At 44.3% G+C, this 18516-nt stretch overlaps 1 protein-coding gene across 1 annotated transcript; it reads right to left on the bottom strand.

Moving 5' to 3' along the window:
* Positions 1 to 1596: 1596 nt before the first annotated feature.
* On the bottom strand, positions 1597 to 11499 carry GVI51_L00011 (uncharacterized protein; the record flags this gene model as incomplete). The annotated part of the gene is made up of 1 exon (XM_002999538.2): positions 1597 to 11499. One exon carries the CDS (start codon positions 11497 to 11499, stop codon positions 1597 to 1599), a length of 9903 nt encoding a protein of 3300 aa, XP_002999584.2.
* Between the last annotated feature and the right edge of the window lie 7017 nt (positions 11500 to 18516).

Genomic DNA, 18516 nt, shown 5'->3' on the forward strand with positions numbered 1-18516 from the left:
ATCCTACAAAGTCATAATAACTACATCATAATAACAACGGCATCTCATGATCATTGTAAAGTAAATATTGATAAAGTAAATATTGGTGACAAGTGATCAAGGCATATATGGGAAAGATAAGAAAACTTCATAAAATAGACTGGATTGTTCATTTCCTCCTCCTGCTTAGTATTCAGCCAATGATTTATTACAGTAAAAGAGGTCTTGAGTATTTAAATGTTTCCACTCTTACAAGATTACAGTAATTCAGTTGTATCCTATTACTTACATAGTCTTATCCCATCTTACAATGTAAACCATGCATTTCTAACTCCCACCATCAATCCCATCAATGAATCTTTGTCAGAGTTCAGATTCAATCAGATGAACTGCAACATTTCAGAAATAGCAGTTGTTCTAGAGAAGAGTGGATTCTTGTACTTCAACAACGCATCGTTGAACACAACATCTCGCGTTTTTCGCAACTCTCAGCCAGGCTGGGTAAATCAAATTCCTTCTTCGACTGTCTCGTAGAACGCAAGGTCTCGCGTTTTTCGCAACTTGATATCTGGACTTGCAGGACTGAGCTTGGTCCCCTGTCAAAACAATAGCATTTCAGAACAGAAACATGCTACTGTGATTCCACCCTCTCAGAAAAGGCTTTTTTTGTAGGAGAAAAGATAAATAAAAGAATAGCTGCATGTATGAGGCACTTATTAGATACATATTTGATTATGTTGCTTGTGAATAAAAATAAACAACCCTTGTTGTTCATTTATTGTAGATAGTGTACATTTCTGTGTTCATGTGTAAATTTCGTCAATTAAGTAACGTAATCTTGAAATGTCCAACACTATACTCTCTCAAGTATTTATAACAATATCTTAAATCATTTCAGTTTAGTTTACGCCACTGCTTCAAATACGGATTCACAGTACAAGCTATTGTGTAAATAAGAAGCAATATCATCAGTAAAACCTCACCAATAAGTTTTGACTGGTAAAACCATGTACTGTAACTAATATTTACTATTTATATGCCGGCACTGATATATGTTTAAACAATTGAAGAATCACAAAATTTGAAATTCATGTTTGGGTGCTGAAGTGCGCACTCTAAGAAAACTCTTCCACCACCGTGCATTATCACATCTCGCGTTTTTCGCAGCATTTGAATTCAATCTTAAACCCACAGGCTCGAATCCATGGTTGACCAAGATTTTATAAGAAACAGCGACAACAGTAAGACCCACACAATACAATAACAAAGAAATAAAATAACATAAAACTTTTAGAAGAGAAAAGTGCTTAAATTGTAACTGATAAATAATATATACAAAAACTCTTGAGAATAATACTGCTCACATTATTAATATGAGATATAAAAAACAGTACCTGAAACAAAAATAATAGCCCCAAATTACGAACAATAAATATATATAGGGAAGCTTCAGTTTTTTTTTACTTTAGTGTTTTTTCAGTTTTTTTTTGTTTTGTTGGACTATAATCAGTCTTTTTTATCAATGTTCATATTGAAAGAAACAGCCTATCTAAAAATCATGGCTGGACGAACGTTTGTAATATTGTACATGTTGATCAGTCACAGAACTAGTACACTTTAGATCATACCGAAAACTATTACTACAATCATTGAGAATACAATACTGGAAGAAGCAACTCTAATCGAAGCACCCTTACCCTGTAGGACAGAAGCTGTTTGCGTGCTGCTGAATCCACTGCCGATGTTGTCAACAGAGGAACCAGATGATAATAGAACAGTCGTGGCAGCCTGTTGACGTGATGATTGTGCTTGTGCTTGTCCTTGTGTTTGAGCTTGTGAAGGTACAGAGTGTGGTGTTTGGCTACTATGAATACCACTGACTGGAGATGCAGTACCCTTTGCACTCTGAACAGATGGAGATCCAGATGGTACATTATTGCCTGCCGATTGGTGCACTGACCCAGAGCCAGATCCAGAGCCACTACCACCGGCTGTGCCAGCAGCTTGTGTTGGCTTTTCGTTGCCCGACCCTTGACCAGCCACATTTCCTGACTGAGGTTTCTGAGAGTTGACAATACCACCTACACCTGCTGTTCCAGGAGCATTAGATCCTGCACCGGATACAGTTGAGACTGGTTTTGCACTTGAAACAGTGCTGCCATGACTCTGGCCACCCACGGTTTGCGTTACTGTAGAAACAATTGTGTGACCGTGCTCATCAGTACCTGTGCTATGGGATACAACCCCGGTGAATGTGTGACCGTTAGAAACCACGGTGGTGGTGTGATCAGACCCAATATTTGCTTTAGAATTCGAAGGTGCGGGTGCATTCGTGATTGTGGTGGTTATTGTTGTAGGATTACCATTGGAGTCGGTAGTGGTGATATGCGAAATGACATCAGTTTCGGTACTGCCATTACCCCTGTCGACTGTTGTGGTGTAGTCGGCTTCACCTCCAACAGAGACAGTGGAGATAGTAGTTGTACCTGTCCTGGTGACACCATCGTCGCCAACAGATGGGAAGTACGAAATTACAACAGTGGCAGTAGTAGTGTCTGCACTCACAGTTGTCGTAGTTACTGGGGGCTGCGAGTAAGCAGGAGCAGAAGTGTATACACCATCACCCACTTGATCATATGACATAACGGTCACAGTAGTGGTGACCGTCTGACCGACATCATTCGTCGTTGTAACATGAGAAACAACAGCTGTGATCGTGTGACCATCAGAAACAAACACAGATGTGTAATCTGGTTCTTCTGTTAAAGTCACAGTTGTTATGATCGTGGTAGGCTTGCCGTCGGAGTCCGTGGTCGTGATGTGCGAAACAAGGTCTGTATCGAAGTCACCGTTGCCCTTGTCGATCGTCGTCGTGTAGTCGGCCTCGCCGGCATCACTTGGCTTCAATGGGATGGTGGTGGTGATCGTGGTAGGCTTGCCGTCAGAGTCCTTGGTCGTGATGTGCGAAACAAGGTCTGTCTCGAAGTCACCGTTGCCCTTGTCGATCGTCGTCGTGTAGTCGGCCTCGCCGGCATCACTTGGCTTCAATGGGATGGTGGTGGTGATCGTGGTAGGCTTGCCGTCAGAGTCCTTGGTCGTGATGTGCGAAACAAGGTCTGTCTCGAAGTCACCGTTGCCCTTGTCGATCGTCGTCGTGTAGTCGGCCTCGCCGGCATCACTTGGCTTCAATGGGATGGTGGTGGTGATCGTGGTAGGCTTGCCGTCAGAGTCCTTGGTCGTGATGTGCGAAACAAGGTCTGTCTCGAAGTCACCGTTGCCCTTGTCGATCGTCGTCGTGTAGTCGGCCTCGCCGGCATCACTTGGCTTCAATGGGATGGTGGTGGTGATCGTGGTAGGCTTGCCGTCAGAGTCCTTGGTCGTGATGTGCGAAACAAGGTCTGTCTCGAAGTCACCGTTGCCCTTGTCGATCGTCGTCGTGTAGTCGGCCTCGCCGGCATCACTTGGCTTCAATGGGATGGTGGTGGTGATCGTGGTAGGCTTGCCGTCAGAGTCCTTGGTCGTGATGTGCGAAACAAGGTCTGTCTCGAAGTCACCGTTGCCCTTGTCGATCGTCGTCGTGTAGTCGGCCTCGCCGGCATCACTTGGCTTCAATGGGATGGTGGTGGTGATCGTGGTAGGCTTGCCGTCAGAGTCCTTGGTCGTGATGTGCGAAACAAGGTCTGTCTCGAAGTCACCGTTGCCCTTGTCGATCGTCGTCGTGTAGTCGGCCTCGCCGGCATCACTTGGCTTCAATGGGATGGTGGTGGTGATCGTGGTAGGCTTGCCGTCAGAGTCCTTGGTCGTGATGTGCGAAACAAGGTCTGTCTCGAAGTCACCGTTGCCCTTGTCGATCGTCGTCGTGTAGTCGGCCTCGCCGGCATCACTTGGCTTCAATGGGATGGTGGTGGTGATCGTGGTAGGCTTGCCGTCAGAGTCCTTGGTCGTGATGTGCGAAACAAGGTCTGTCTCGAAGTCACCGTTGCCCTTGTCGATCGTCGTCGTGTAGTCGGCCTCGCCGGCATCACTTGGCTTCAATGGGATGGTGGTGGTGATCGTGGTAGGCTTGCCGTCAGAGTCCTTGGTCGTGATGTGCGAAACAAGGTCTGTCTCGAAGTCACCGTTGCCCTTGTCGATCGTCGTCGTGTAGTCGGCCTCGCCGGCATCACTTGGCTTCAATGGGATGGTGGTGGTGATCGTGGTAGGCTTGCCGTCAGAGTCCTTGGTCGTGATGTGCGAAACAAGGTCTGTCTCGAAGTCACCGTTGCCCTTGTCGATCGTCGTCGTGTAGTCGGCCTCGCCGGCATCACTTGGCTTCAATGGGATGGTGGTGGTGATCGTGGTAGGCTTGCCGTCAGAGTCCTTGGTCGTGATGTGCGAAACAAGGTCTGTCTCGAAGTCACCGTTGCCCTTGTCGATCGTCGTCGTGTAGTCGGCCTCGCCGGCATCACTTGGCTTCAATGGGATGGTGGTGGTGATCGTGGTAGGCTTGCCGTCAGAGTCCTTGGTCGTGATGTGCGAAACAAGGTCTGTCTCGAAGTCACCGTTGCCCTTGTCGATCGTCGTCGTGTAGTCGGCCTCGCCGGCATCACTTGGCTTCAATGGGATGGTGGTGGTGATCGTGGTAGGCTTGCCGTCAGAGTCCTTGGTCGTGATGTGCGAAACAAGGTCTGTCTCGAAGTCACCGTTGCCCTTGTCGATCGTCGTCGTGTAGTCGGCCTCGCCGGCATCACTTGGCTTCAATGGGATGGTGGTGGTGATCGTGGTAGGCTTGCCGTCAGAGTCCTTGGTCGTGATGTGCGAAACAAGGTCTGTCTCGAAGTCACCGTTGCCCTTGTCGATCGTCGTCGTGTAGTCGGCCTCGCCGGCATCACTTGGCTTCAATGGGATGGTGGTGGTGATCGTGGTAGGCTTGCCGTCAGAGTCCTTGGTCGTGATGTGCGAAACAAGGTCTGTCTCGAAGTCACCGTTGCCCTTGTCGATCGTCGTCGTGTAGTCGGCCTCGCCGGCATCACTTGGCTTCAATGGGATGGTGGTGGTGATCGTGGTAGGCTTGCCGTCAGAGTCCTTGGTCGTGATGTGCGAAACAAGGTCTGTCTCGAAGTCACCGTTGCCCTTGTCGATCGTCGTCGTGTAGTCGGCCTCGCCGGCATCACTTGGCTTCAATGGGATGGTGGTGGTGATCGTGGTAGGCTTGCCGTCAGAGTCCTTGGTCGTGATGTGCGAAACAAGGTCTGTCTCGAAGTCACCGTTGCCCTTGTCGATCGTCGTCGTGTAGTCGGCCTCGCCGGCATCACTTGGCTTCAATGGGATGGTGGTGGTGATCGTGGTAGGCTTGCCGTCAGAGTCCTTGGTCGTGATGTGCGAAACAAGGTCTGTCTCGAAGTCACCGTTGCCCTTGTCGATCGTCGTCGTGTAGTCGGCCTCGCCGGCATCACTTGGCTTCAATGGGATGGTGGTGGTGATCGTGGTAGGCTTGCCGTCAGAGTCCTTGGTCGTGATGTGCGAAACAAGGTCTGTCTCGAAGTCACCGTTGCCCTTGTCGATCGTCGTCGTGTAGTCGGCCTCGCCGGCATCACTTGGCTTCAATGGGATGGTGGTGGTGATCGTGGTAGGCTTGCCGTCAGAGTCCTTGGTCGTGATGTGCGAAACAAGGTCTGTCTCGAAGTCACCGTTGCCCTTGTCGATCGTCGTCGTGTAGTCGGCCTCGCCGGCATCACTTGGCTTCAATGGGATGGTGGTGGTGATCGTGGTAGGCTTGCCGTCAGAGTCCTTGGTCGTGATGTGCGAAACAAGGTCTGTCTCGAAGTCACCGTTGCCCTTGTCGATCGTCGTCGTGTAGTCGGCCTCGCCGGCATCACTTGGCTTCAATGGGATGGTGGTGGTGATCGTGGTAGGCTTGCCGTCAGAGTCCTTGGTCGTGATGTGCGAAACAAGGTCTGTCTCGAAGTCACCGTTGCCCTTGTCGATCGTCGTCGTGTAGTCGGCCTCGCCGGCATCACTTGGCTTCAATGGGATGGTGGTGGTGATCGTGGTAGGCTTGCCGTCAGAGTCCTTGGTCGTGATGTGCGAAACAAGGTCTGTCTCGAAGTCACCGTTGCCCTTGTCGATCGTCGTCGTGTAGTCGGCCTCGCCGGCATCACTTGGCTTCAATGGGATGGTGGTGGTGATCGTGGTAGGCTTGCCGTCAGAGTCCTTGGTCGTGATGTGCGAAACAAGGTCTGTCTCGAAGTCACCGTTGCCCTTGTCGATCGTCGTCGTGTAGTCGGCCTCGCCGGCATCACTTGGCTTCAATGGGATGGTGGTGGTGATCGTGGTAGGCTTGCCGTCAGAGTCCTTGGTCGTGATGTGCGAAACAAGGTCTGTCTCGAAGTCACCGTTGCCCTTGTCGATCGTCGTCGTGTAGTCGGCCTCGCCGGCATCACTTGGCTTCAATGGGATGGTGGTGGTGATCGTGGTAGGCTTGCCGTCAGAGTCCTTGGTCGTGATGTGCGAAACAAGGTCTGTCTCGAAGTCACCGTTGCCCTTGTCGATCGTCGTCGTGTAGTCGGCCTCGCCGGCATCACTTGGCTTCAATGGGATGGTGGTGGTGATCGTGGTAGGCTTGCCGTCAGAGTCCTTGGTCGTGATGTGCGAAACAAGGTCTGTCTCGAAGTCACCGTTGCCCTTGTCGATCGTCGTCGTGTAGTCGGCCTCGCCGGCATCACTTGGCTTCAATGGGATGGTGGTGGTGATCGTGGTAGGCTTGCCGTCAGAGTCCTTGGTCGTGATGTGCGAAACAAGGTCTGTCTCGAAGTCACCGTTGCCCTTGTCGATCGTCGTCGTGTAGTCGGCCTCGCCGGCATCACTTGGCTTCAATGGGATGGTGGTGGTGATCGTGGTAGGCTTGCCGTCAGAGTCCTTGGTCGTGATGTGCGAAACAAGGTCTGTCTCGAAGTCACCGTTGCCCTTGTCGATCGTCGTCGTGTAGTCGGCCTCGCCGGCATCACTTGGCTTCAATGGGATGGTGGTGGTGATCGTGGTAGGCTTGCCGTCAGAGTCCTTGGTCGTGATGTGCGAAACAAGGTCTGTCTCGAAGTCACCGTTGCCCTTGTCGATCGTCGTCGTGTAGTCGGCCTCGCCGGCATCACTTGGCTTCAATGGGATGGTGGTGGTGATCGTGGTAGGCTTGCCGTCGGAGTCCGTGGTCGTGATGTGCGAAACAAGGTCTGTATCGAAGTCACCGTTGCCCTTGTCGATCGTCGTCGTGTAGTCGGCCTCGCCGGCATCACTTGGCTTCAATGGGATGGTGGTGGTGATCGTGGTAGGCTTGCCGTCAGAGTCCTTGGTCGTGATGTGCGAAACAAGGTCTGTCTCGAAGTCACCGTTGCCCTTGTCGATCGTCGTCGTGTAGTCGGCCTCGCCGGCATCACTTGGCTTCAATGGGATGGTGGTGGTGATCGTGGTAGGCTTGCCGTCAGAGTCCTTGGTCGTGATGTGCGAAACAAGGTCTGTCTCGAAGTCACCGTTGCCCTTGTCGATCGTCGTCGTGTAGTCGGCCTCGCCGGCATCACTTGGCTTCAATGGGATGGTGGTGGTGATCGTGGTAGGCTTGCCGTCAGAGTCCTTGGTCGTGATGTGCGAAACAAGGTCTGTCTCGAAGTCACCGTTGCCCTTGTCGATCGTCGTCGTGTAGTCGGCCTCGCCGGCATCACTTGGCTTCAATGGGATGGTGGTGGTGATCGTGGTAGGCTTGCCGTCAGAGTCCTTGGTCGTGATGTGCGAAACAAGGTCTGTCTCGAAGTCACCGTTGCCCTTGTCGATCGTCGTCGTGTAGTCGGCCTCGCCGGCATCACTTGGCTTCAATGGGATGGTGGTGGTGATCGTGGTAGGCTTGCCGTCAGAGTCCTTGGTCGTGATGTGCGAAACAAGGTCTGTCTCGAAGTCACCGTTGCCCTTGTCGATCGTCGTCGTGTAGTCGGCCTCGCCGGCATCACTTGGCTTCAATGGGATGGTGGTGGTGATCGTGGTAGGCTTGCCGTCAGAGTCCTTGGTCGTGATGTGCGAAACAAGGTCTGTCTCGAAGTCACCGTTGCCCTTGTCGATCGTCGTCGTGTAGTCGGACTCTTCAATTTTCGATTTTGAATATCTTGAGGATGACGTATATGGAGCTTGTGAATCTATATAGTCACGTGTAGCGTTGAACAGAGTGCTGCTCGTAACAATATCGCCCTTCTCATCAGTGGTGATGAAGAACGAGATCCAGTCCGACTCAATGTAGTCCGACGCAGTGGTGGCTGTCACAGTCACCGGTGGAGGACTGTAGGTGGCCGTCGAGTTTGTCGTGATCAGACCCCCGAATTCATTGGTGGTCGTCCAGTAGCTGATGACCAGATACTCAGTCACTTCGTTGCCCAGATCAACTGTCTTCGTCACAGCTGGAGGTGCAGGCCCGAACGACGTGTGGGGGGCCTCCGGCAAGTTGTAGTCACGCGTGGCGTTGAACAGAGTGCTGCTCGTAACAATATCGCCCTTCTCATCAGTGGTGATGAAGAACGAGATCCAGTCCGACTCAATGTAGTCCGACGCAGTGGTGGCTGTCACAGTCACCGGTGGAGGACTGTAGGTGGCCGTCGAGTTTGTCGTGATCAGACCCCCGAATTCATTGGTGGTCGTCCAGTAGCTGATGACCAGATACTCAGTCACTTCGTTGCCCAGATCAACTGTCTTCGTCACAGCTGGAGGTGCAGGCCCGAACGACGTGTGGGGGGCCTCCGGCAAGTTGTAGTCACGCGTGGCGTTGAACAGAGTGCTGCTCGTAACAATATCGCCCTTCTCATCAGTGGTGATGAAGAACGAGATCCAGTCCGACTCAATGTAGTCCGACGCAGTGGTGGCTGTCACAGTCACCGGTGGAGGACTGTAGGTGGCCGTCGAGTTTGTCGTGATCAGACCCCCGAATTCATTGGTGGTCGTCCAGTAGCTGATGACCAGATACTCAGTCACTTCGTTGCCCAGATCAACTGTCTTCGTCACAGCTGGAGGTGCAGGCCCGAACGACGTGTGGGGGGCCTCCGGCAAGTTGTAGTCACGCGTGGCGTTGAACAGAGTGCTGCTCGTAACAATATCGCCCTTCTCATCAGTGGTGATGAAGAACGAGATCCAGTCCGACTCAATGTAGTCCGACGCAGTGGTGGCTGTCACAGTCACCGGTGGAGGACTGTAGGTGGCCGTCGAGTTTGTCGTGATCAGACCCCCGAATTCATTGGTGGTCGTCCAGTAGCTGATGACCAGATACTCAGTCACTTCGTTGCCCAGATCAACTGTCTTCGTCACAGCTGGAGGTGCAGGCCCGAACGACGTGTGGGGGGCCTCCGGCAAGTTGTAGTCACGCGTGGCGTTGAACAGAGTGCTGCTCGTAACAATATCGCCCTTCTCATCAGTGGTGATGAAGAACGAGATCCAGTCCGACTCAATGTAGTCCGACGCAGTGGTGGCTGTCACAGTCACCGGTGGAGGACTGTAGGTGGCCGTCGAGTTTGTCGTGATCAGACCCCCGAATTCATTGGTGGTCGTCCAGTAGCTGATGACCAGATACTCAGTCACTTCGTTGCCCAGATCAACTGTCTTCGTCACAGCTGGAGGTGCAGGCCCGAACGACGTGTGGGGGGCCTCCGGCAAGTTGTAGTCACGCGTGGCGTTGAACAGAGTGCTGCTCGTAACAATATCGCCCTTCTCATCAGTGGTGATGAAGAACGAGATCCAGTCCGACTCAATGTAGTCCGACGCAGTGGTGGCTGTCACAGTCACCGGTGGAGGACTGTAGGTGGCCGTCGAGTTTGTCGTGATCAGACCCCCGAATTCATTGGTGGTCGTCCAGTAGCTGATGACCAGATACTCAGTCACTTCGTTGCCCAGATCAACTGTCTTCGTCACAGCTGGAGGTGCAGGCCCGAACGACGTGTGGGGGGCCTCCGGCAAGTTGTAGTCACGCGTGGCGTTGAACAGAGTGCTGCTCGTAACAATATCGCCCTTCTCATCAGTGGTGATGAAGAACGAGATCCAGTCCGACTCAATGTAGTCCGACGCAGTGGTGGCTGTCACAGTCACCGGTGGAGGACTGTAGGTGGCCGTCGAGTTTGTCGTGATCAGACCCCCGAATTCATTGGTGGTCGTCCAGTAGCTGATGACCAGATACTCAGTCACTTCGTTGCCCAGATCAACTGTCTTCGTCACAGCTGGAGGTGCAGGCCCGTACAATGGTATGGTGGTTGTGATTGTGGTAGGCTTGCCGTCAGTGTCCTTGGTCGTGATGTGCGAAACAAGGTCTGTCTCGAAGTCACCGTTGCCCTTGTCGATCGTCGTCGTATAATCGGAATTTTCTGAGGATATAGGTTGGAGGAGGATTGCCACTTCATTTTCATACTTGTGAAAACTAAAATATCCGTTTCTTGCATCAGGATTACCTTGTATGTACATTGAGCTGATGTTATAATTGTGATCACCTATTACAGATATCGACTTTTGTGACGTAAGATTTTTCACCTCAATGACATTGTTTTCAGCCGTTGCAATTACATCTTTGCTATTACCGTCGAAGAAATACATGAGACCCATCTGTTGTAACGCACTTTTTCCATCTAAATATTTGAAATTTAAAAACTTAAAGCCATCTTGACCTTCTGGGAGTAAGATATAGTTAAGGACAATTTGAGGCCCCAATACTGGGCCTTCACCGAGGTCAATTGTGATTGGTGAAACGACTGAATACCCTTGATAACCTAATGAACGAATTAGTACATTTTCTGTTCCTTTAAAAATATCCGCATAAACGCCAATAAAAGCTTGACAGTGTATATTACCTGATAAATCATTCTGAATAGTGAATACACCATTTTCATCAATGTGATCAGGACCAAGATCTACTCTCCATAACTTGTCATCAAAGTAGCCATCTACTTTCGAGTCACTTCTCAACACCTCGAGATTACCCAATATGGCTAATGGTGAGTTATTAGGAGCCTTGTACGTGCCACCGATATGAATTGAGGGGTTAAATGTTATATCAGCAACAATACCAGTACCGGTTGTCTTTGGTAATTTAATTCTCATAAGACTATTTTTTGATATAAAGACCCCATCAGCACCGGTGTTGATATCGAATGTAAAAGTACTGTAGTCAAAGTCTGACGCAACAATGTTATATGACAATGAGCTACCATCAAAGATAAACTGTGATTCATCATCTATACTTACCTTGCCATTGATAACTATTGAATATGGAGTGCCATCACCTGAAGGCGCATTTATCTTAAGTACAGAATTGCCAGTCAGTGAAATACCTTCTGGTAATTTGATAGTTGTGAAATCATTAAGTGTCACCTTAGCATTTTTCAGAACCATCAGTTCGTCATCTTCGTAGGTTGTCAATCCAAGCGTAGCACTGTCAAGGACAATTTCTTGATTTTCATAAGTTTTAGCAAGTACCGATGTGCAGTAAAATACTGTACTGGCAGCTAATAATAATATGTTTCTAAATCTCATAAAAAATTAATCAGTAGAACACCTGCACTTACTATTATTACTAGTATTACTTCTTCTCAGTATAACTTTTTTGAAGTTTTTTCTTTTGTCACTATAGACAATATATGGTCACATGTATTATATAATATAATACGATTTTAGCATACACTTGGAATTCCATATTACGTTAGTTATAGAGATGGTATTTATATAAAATGTATATCAAAAATATTTTGCAGAATGTGCAAGTTTTCTCGGGTTACTATACACTGAAAATTTACCGAAAATTTGGTAGCTTGAGTTCTTTACTGAGAATATTGAGCATTAGGGGGTCAATTTGGCTTTGTGCAAATCTTCCTAAATTAATTCTAATTCTGAGAAGAAGTGAAAAGTGGGCAGTGCGATTGAATAGAGGAAACTAGTTCGAATCAGCACAGATTATTTTGAACAATGAGGTTTCCATATTATACTGATATCTTCGGAGGTGTTTAATACTGGCATTGATTATTTAGGTATTCACGGCATGCCGATAAAGGAAGCTATTGCCCCTTCTTATTTACTAAGGGATGAAAGTCTTGGTCAATTACGGGGGTAAACATATACAACCTGTTTTGTGAGGAACGTTTAAGGGCGAAAGTGCGAGCATTACTGTTGGATGATTCGATTTCTTGGACATTTCTAAGTTTACTAGGGTGATCGGAAACAAAATTTAATGTTGCCAGTCTTTCTGGTTGGAACATATTATTAGTACTACGAAGTGGCACTGGGATTATCTGCAACTAGAGGTTGAGTTTGTGTAAGCTGCTACATTTGTGTGGACAGAAAATGGCGTTATAGGCTAACCAATGAGAGGGGAGCATGAGAAGATTATTGAAACAGTACTACGTGCGAGAGTTTCAATGAGAAGAAAAAGAAGTGGGATTTTATGAGAAATTCAACCGAGAACCAAAAAGAAATGTACTCCCGCAACCGATGGGAGCCGCTTGTTGCGAAGAGAAAAGCAGTGGAAATGCTCGGCTTACAAATGTAAGGATTTTCCCGGTCGTGATTTTCCCGGTCGTGATTTTCCCGGTCGTGATTTTCATGCGCGAGATTTAAAGGGGCAGCACAGTTCGTTAGCTTGCAGCAGCATGTTCTGTGGGTTGTGCAAAAGATCGTGAGATATTTTGCTTCCACGGCATCGGACAAAAGGTTCGTTTCTTCCAGAAATTGCAAAAGAGTTCCTTCCGCTTTACCAAAAGATATAGTGCGGTCCGGGTCTGTCTGTGCAGGATTGCTTCCAAAAAAAGAAAGAAGTGGAAGAAGTCATTTTTTCAGGGATGGAAGTCCTGACCAAATTACCGGTGGTGTATGGGTGTATTCCTGACTTCTTTTCTGTGGTTGTCTTGGTAGCGCGGGAGTTGAGTGAACGAGTAAGTAAGCTGAGTAAGGGTTGCGTGAGCGGTGGGGGGTTGGTTCTTAGAATGCCAGAACAATCCCTAGCATACCGGTATTTTGCAATTTTGCTTTGTTGTTTGCTCAGAGTAAGTCTTCAACTGGGTATATGGATCCTTATTTGTGAATACTACTAATATTGTCTTATTGCACAAGTTCCATTGAAAATTTCTCACAACTTTCTATCATACTACTTAGGGTATGCATTGCCTTGTATCAATAATGCCCATTTGTTTCTGCACTGAGATTGTGTATTATAATCGATAGTAGTTTTCACTGTTGGATCGTGTGTATCTTTATTGTTGATTTCATAGCATATTACGTCAGAAGATATGAGTATCTTGTAAACTGTGTTGTTTTAAGTCATTGATCAAGAAAAACCAATAATGTTGTCTATACAAATTTACACCACAAGATTATCCTCAAACATAAAAGCAACAAACTCTTTTAGAAACCATCTTTGTGGGAACATATGGGAAGTATGGTGGAACCTATTCCTATTGCTGACATTTCGAATGGTAATTGAGGGTAACAAATTTTGAATAGAGGATCGCGATAACAAGCATTATATTGTTACCTGATAAGTTTATGTTTAAGAACAGGTGGCTGCTTAAAGAGGATAATAAGTAATATATCATACATTACTATGATTTTCATTTCCCTAGTATATTTTTGAATGCACTTTCAATATTTAAAGTTATAGGTTATGTTCTTGTATGCTTTGATTGTTTCCTACACGGGCTTGCTTCAAACATATTTCTTTGATTCCACCATCTAACGACAATGGCAATGTACATCATGTGAAATGGAATCGTCTCAAGAAACGCTCCAGCATGATAATGCATGTGCATATGCTCATCATATACGTACATTCGCTGCCGTCTGCATTTTCTCATGTAAACAAAGAACATCTAAATAGCTAACTGATGGCTGATCAGAACGGATCAGTAAATGCAGTCACAACACGTTTGGATAAAATGGCAAGACTTGAATTATACCCTAGTTTATCATACTATCCATAGTTGATATGTGAGGTTTTTATGGTGTTTTAAGGTAATTGAAGATACGTTCCTCAGCCAATGACCCAAATGATATATTCAGAATGTGGCATAAAAGGACTATTGATTGATGAATCATCATGTGTAACAGAAATCAGCTGATTTAGAACAGGCTAGAACAATAATGGATTTATTTCGGCCTGTTGCATAATAGCACAAAGAGACTTGGATTGAACACCTTTATGATCGGTTTGAATGAAACATTAGTTTTTGAAAAAGAGTCATTAATGATGCTAAGCACCTAATTGAGGAAAATATTATTCTTATGGATCTGTTTAGAGTCTTCGCTTGCTGCTTCAAGAACTGGTGTTCGTAAGAGTAACTCTGGTATTCACCCCTATCATGACAAGTGAGTGGTTGAAGAATACAGGGCTGAATTACCAGTTAACATTTTGTCGTCGATATTGTTGCAACAAGAGATAGACATGCCATATATGTATTTCTGAATAACAACTAACCATGGGAGTTCTGAATAATGGTCCTATGAAAGCTTGCTCACTACCGAAACCTTATTTGTAAAAGTTTCTTCCCTATCGTTGCTGTCTCTCCAATATATTGACACTACAATATACGTAGTCACTTTATAGTGTACTCTGTTTTCAATAAAGCCTTTATTCACTAAGCTCAATGTATTATACTTTTGTCCAGTTCTATGGTTTTGAATAAAATGTATGGGGCAAGTTTTGACCGAATGATGATAATAAGGGGATGCTAGGAATTTTTTGACTAACCATTTTGGGTTTATAATGTTAGATTTACAATAGATAATAATTCTATATGCAGGAATTGGTATGCCTTCCCACTATTACAAGAGGGAATGGTGAATACTTGAGTACTGTAATTATTGGCTTGGTTTCCATAGGATACATTTTGGGATGGCCAGTTCATACTTTGACTCAAAGTACTAAAAAGCATACTATAGTCGTGAATTTTATTAGCGTTCTATGCATCACAATTTAGCCAATTACTGCAGATCGCTGATGGTAGAAAAAGCAATATTAGGATAAGATGGTACATATATTATGGTTTTTTGTATGCTAAGTTCTTATGATTATCGAAATGAGTTTTCATTTGTAGTAGAAACACGATAGAAATATAGTTGTGTTCTTTGCTAGTTAGATATATTTCCTATTTAACAGTGAATAAGTATATCTTATGTTTATGAATCAATATGAAACTAATTATATATACTTAACCATAGCATATTCTAGATTGGAGGTTTGAAAATGGGGTATAATATTGGTATTTGACTGGCTTGTCGATAAACTTTAATTTGAGCTATTAATAGCTGGCAGTAATTTCGATTTCTGAAATATTTAAGGAACAAAAGTGTCAATAGCGATTTATTCTGCAAGGCCACCGACTCGTTATGTAAAAAGCTCATTTGAAAAATAGTAGTAATATAAAAGTTTCATGCCCATATTTTGTCACTTAGTAATCTCACGTACAATTCATATTCAGGAAATAGTCAGGAAGTTTTTCGATTCCTCGGTTTGATTGCATGAGCGGTTCATTATAATGAATAGCAAAGCTAAAATTCAGGGGAGGGATAAAGTGACTATTATTTAAATGGTCTTTCGTGTAGCAGATGATTAAAATTTGTAATTGATAGTGTTGGCACTGAAAAGGTAATTCTAGCTCGGATCTACTGGTAAATAAATTTGAAGGCTGAATTAACAGTTTTATCGACGGATGCAGTTAAATCATAGCTCAGTATATTGTTTCAAAGATATTAAGTATACAATGTGTACAAGGTAATATTACAATTCACAGTTCACTGGACATGATTTGGATATCGAGAGTGTTTCTTTGTTTTCTGATAGTGGTTTCCAGCAACTTAATGATCTTTTTGATAATGAGTTAAAGTTCTCTATTGTGTAAGTTATAGTCCAATGGGGGTTCACATAGTTAATGGAGTTTGATATGCGCTTTCATAACTAACGGTCCCTTGACTGGCTAGTATATTATCTAATTGCATAAAGTCTTTATATGCAGTCTTAATAAGATTGATTGGCTCTCAATAAGGCATTGGATTTCTCTTAAGCAACTCATCAAACTAACTTACCTAAAACTATATAAGCAACCCTGATAAATTACTAGCATTTTGTTAGAGTTTAAAGAAAATCTCATTACCTTTTTAAGATCATTCAAGTTTAAGGCATTGTAAGTTCTAGAAATGATAGCATTACTGACACGAGATACAAGTCTCAGAAAACTACAACAGCATAACGAATAGGAGTCATTAGTCTTCCTTCATTAATGTATATTCACACAACCTCAGATACGAACAAAGACTAGGATATAAGAAACAATTCTGAAATGGTTTGTCTGTCTCAGAAGAGCAGTATCGATAAAAAGCTTATCGAACAACTACCTATCTGGTGACTTCTTTCAAATTTCCGATATTAGTAGCAGTAGCAGGACTTAAGATAACGAGTGCTTACAGTGGTTTACTCAGTTTAAGAGCCCTAGTCCTGTTGATATAGTGCAGGTCATTTGGTCTTCGAATCAATTGGATTAGGATCTTTCATTTAAGAATTTCTCAATATTCGGTAGGAACTATCCGAGTATGTATAATGAGTGTATTCGCATGAGCAACCTTTCTATGTAAGTTTAATTCAAAATTGTAGTTTCACTTGAAAGGTGAAACGATTGAAAGGTCTTGTCTGGTTTGTGCTATATTGATCGTTTTACATTTGTGATGACGGATGTAGTTCAAACAAACTGGAATTATGACATTATTCAGCTAGTTTCTATGTTGATAGTGCAGAAAGCCAAGAGAAAAAATTTAGAAAAAAAAAAAGTGCATCAATAGTAATATAACTTCCTATCATAACGTATTTTAAAATATGGTAAGGACCATGGATTATTGTGTATTGCGTAAACTGTACAGAGAAATCAGCACTTTTAAAAGATAGTTCTCTTGCCCATGATTTATCCTTGGACTACTTGGACCACTCAATTGCAAACCAGGTAAGATTAAGAAATTTATTGCATTACTGATTTAGAAGGTGAAACTATCGAAAATATTTGTACTTGATATTAGTTATCAGAAATGCCCTTTATTCTAATTTGTTAGCAGTAGGCTCACTGCAATTTGTTTCATGGAGAGAAATTAGATTGTCTTTATAATAACATTTGGTTCAGGTAACAAGACTAAAAAACTCCATAGAAGTACATACTAGATAGGATCAGTCTAATCATAAATCTTATAATTACTAGAAATTACTTTCAGCTACAATAAATTTGCTGATTCCTTTTGATTTTTCTCCTGCAAATAATTTCTGATTTTAAAAAGTGGTACAATAAACCAGTTATACCTACGCTGTTTTGATACAAAATAATAGAAAATGGCACCACCGCTCGCGAAAAAAGCCAAATTGGCTGGGAAGGATAGAGTAATAAGTGTATGTGATGTTTGCAGGAAGCAGAAAGTAAAATTTGATGGAGATCAACCATGTTCTTCATGCATGACAGCAAGCATTGTCTGTATTTACAACGGGGTCGCTTTCCCTCATGTCAAGTCATTCTAACGGGAAAAAGAAAACACAATATAGTAAAGTATGGAACATGAGATCAGACTTTATTAAAGTCCTTTAAGTTTTCACGGCCAATAGTAAATTTACTTTGGATGATGATCCTGTAGGGAAAAATAATGGCCGATTTCTACAAAACCGTATATTGCGTTGGTAGCTTTGGTTTCCGGTCAAATGTCATCTATAACAATAAGTAGTATGATCTAATCGTATTACTAAAGTCATTGTTTTTTTTTAATTATTTTAGATGGTCTTCATTTAATGTATTTTTCTTTCTGAATGCACAGTTAGCTATCCAGCTAGGTTGAAGGTCACTCTAATAGTAAATAATGCTAACTTAAATGTAGGAAATGGCGTGAACTTTACTTTCATATTTAGCTTTTGTGAACTTCTATAATTATTGTATACCTATTGTTGTTACTGTTTTACGAGGTTAAGGGAGTTCTTTATTTTGTAAATGTTCTTTACTATGAATTTCATTTTTGATAACGAAACTAATGGTAAAGAACTAAAAATCAACACATGGGGCTGTGCTAATATAATACAACACTCTTTTTATTGTTAAGAACAAAACCCTGATTCAAAATTATATCAGATGATAAAAACATCCTAGATTTTGTACATATAATACCATAGAAGTATATAATTAATTTCTGTAATTAGACCGGCAGGTACATATATGGTAACTAGTATGATAGAAAATGTTACAACTCAATCGAAATGGTACTCTAAGTATTTTTAGTATCATCTGTTTGCGAATATGATAAGAAACTCAATTAGAATGAGAAAATAATTTCAGTTTCATATGCAATGAGCACAACTATCTCTATGTCGATGTTCGTTTTGCTGCACGGGTTTAATATGAACTGTACCTACTGTTGAAACACCAATTAGAAACATTTGAGTGGCTGTATTAGACCTGTATCAGATTAAAGTAATGTTTTGCATTGATTTAACATATTCAGCCATCTGTAAATTACTTCTTGTATCCTATTTGGGGACAATGTGGT

Source organism: Nakaseomyces glabratus, chromosome L (assembly GCF_010111755.1).
Source record: "Nakaseomyces glabratus chromosome L, complete sequence".
Lineage (NCBI taxonomy): Eukaryota > Fungi > Ascomycota > Saccharomycetes > Saccharomycetales > Saccharomycetaceae > Nakaseomyces > Nakaseomyces glabratus.